The sequence below is a fragment of the Corvus brachyrhynchos genome, unplaced genomic scaffold, assembly GCF_000691975.1.
Source record: "Corvus brachyrhynchos isolate BGI_N302 unplaced genomic scaffold, ASM69197v1 scaffold395, whole genome shotgun sequence".
NCBI classification, from domain to species: Eukaryota; Metazoa; Chordata; class Aves; order Passeriformes; family Corvidae; genus Corvus; species Corvus brachyrhynchos.
This window is the reverse complement of record NW_008238340.1, coordinates 340,793-342,412: the sequence shown is the minus strand read 5'-3', so window position 1 is coordinate 342,412 and position 1,620 is coordinate 340,793. Positions and strand designations below refer to the sequence as shown.

Here is a 1,620-nt window from a genome sequence, read left to right as displayed (position 1 = left end):
AATCCCCATTTTACTAGCCCACCTTCCAACTCACACAATTATAAGCAGTATCTTCTACTTCTCAGAGTAAAGCTTAGACTAAAAGCCATCAGAGCCCTGTAAACCTTCCCCCATAATGAACCTCCCAGACTGCCTGGCTACAGTCCCAAGCCCTCAGGGAAAACTACATTTTCAAATGAGACATAAGTGACCAGTGTAACTTTTTCTCACACAGAAAAACTGTGCTCATTTTATAGTTTTCTTAGAAAAATGTAACATTTTTCTGTTAAGTTCTGTTAAGACAGGCAGCTGAAGGCAAAAGGGTATTTCAAGGCACAAAGGATCTATAATCTACATTCAACAGTCATTTTAAGTATCCTGAAGGACATTCAACTTGCATAAAAGCATCAGTTAATAAAACCTAATACCAGATCCTGGGAGCACAAGAAGTTAAATAATGCCATCAAAAACAACTCTTGGGAACTCCCAGATTGTTGCATGAAGGCCTTGCTGCCTTTGTAAAATCATGGTTCAGGTCTGTTACTTCGGCTAAGTAGAAAAGGACTGTGGGAAAGAGACACAGCGGAATTAAGGGTAGAAAAACACACTGCGTGACCATCGTGTGCTCACATCGTGGTGGTTGGTTGAGTTATGTTTGTTGTGCTTTAAAGCTATGTAAACAGATAACCGGCTAAGTGCTTAAAAAGGCCGGGTTTTTGCAATAAAGCGGCTCTCCTTTGCACCTGCCTGGGGAATCTGCATCACTTGTTATCGCAACACCATATATTTCCTGGAAATATATCTGGATAAAATCAGGCTACACTGTATTGTTTTAGGGCAGTCCATAAGCCTTTTAAAGATTGCTTGTGCAGGAGTACTTTGAGTGGTTCTCTTACAATGAAGAGGAAGCACAATGAAACACTTAGAAGAGTGCAGAAGGCGCATTCAGTCACATGTACAGAGGTGGGGTTTAGAGGGAAGGAGGAAAGGAAAGTACTGGGATTACAGTGAGTCATAGTGCTTAACATGACACCTCCAGGATCTTCTGGATTTACTGCAGAACCCATCTACCTAACCTTTAGGGAAGCAAAAGAAATATCAGATCTTCTGTTTGCCCAGTAGCAGGTGCTGCTCCATAGGAAGAATGGAAGGCTCAGCTGGGTGAGGGCAGTGTTGGTCCTGGGCTGTAGGGTGCCTCAGTACGGCGGCTGGGCTGCCTTGTTTGAGGAAGGCCACTGTGGAGGCACGTCTGGCTGATCGATGGGCTCATAGGTGCTGCGGTCCTGGCCTGCACTGGTGACACCTGAATGGAGATGAAAGAGAACAAGCTTGGGACAAAGGCAAAAGCACAAGAACTGAATGCCCTAGAAGAAACCAACAGCTCGGGAGCACACATTTTACCAGCTCCCAGCACCTGTGATCTGTGATCCTCACTAAACAGGCAGGAGGTAAGAGAAGTCATCCTTCCAACACGCCTATTCTTTCCTTGAGAACTGCCCTCTTTGTAGCCACATGGCTGTGTGGAAAGCAAGACCCACAATACCCCGTAGCAGCACAACAGTGTATTTCAGCAAGATAAAGTGTATGAGAGCTCATGGAAAAATGAACACACAGAGCCAGAAGCTACAGGAACTGTGGCTA

At 44.8% G+C, this 1,620-nt stretch overlaps 1 protein-coding gene across 2 annotated transcripts in view; it reads right to left on the bottom strand.

Moving 5' to 3' along the window:
* Positions 1-1,620, bottom strand: part of AGTRAP (angiotensin II receptor associated protein) — a 9,541-nt gene that overhangs the window by 3,966 nt on the left and 3,955 nt on the right. Inside the window, exon 5 of one of the 2 annotated variants that reach the window (XR_001862237.1) lies at positions 1,056-1,282. Coding sequence is in view for 1 of the 2 variants with exons in the window: in XM_008634248.2 (XP_008632470.2) it covers positions 1,176-1,282 (107 nt within the window). In the remaining variant the exon portion in view is untranslated. Of the gene's footprint in view, positions 1-196; positions 1,283-1,620 lie in introns of those variants that run through there. The other variant, XM_008634248.2, reaches the window with a different exon arrangement.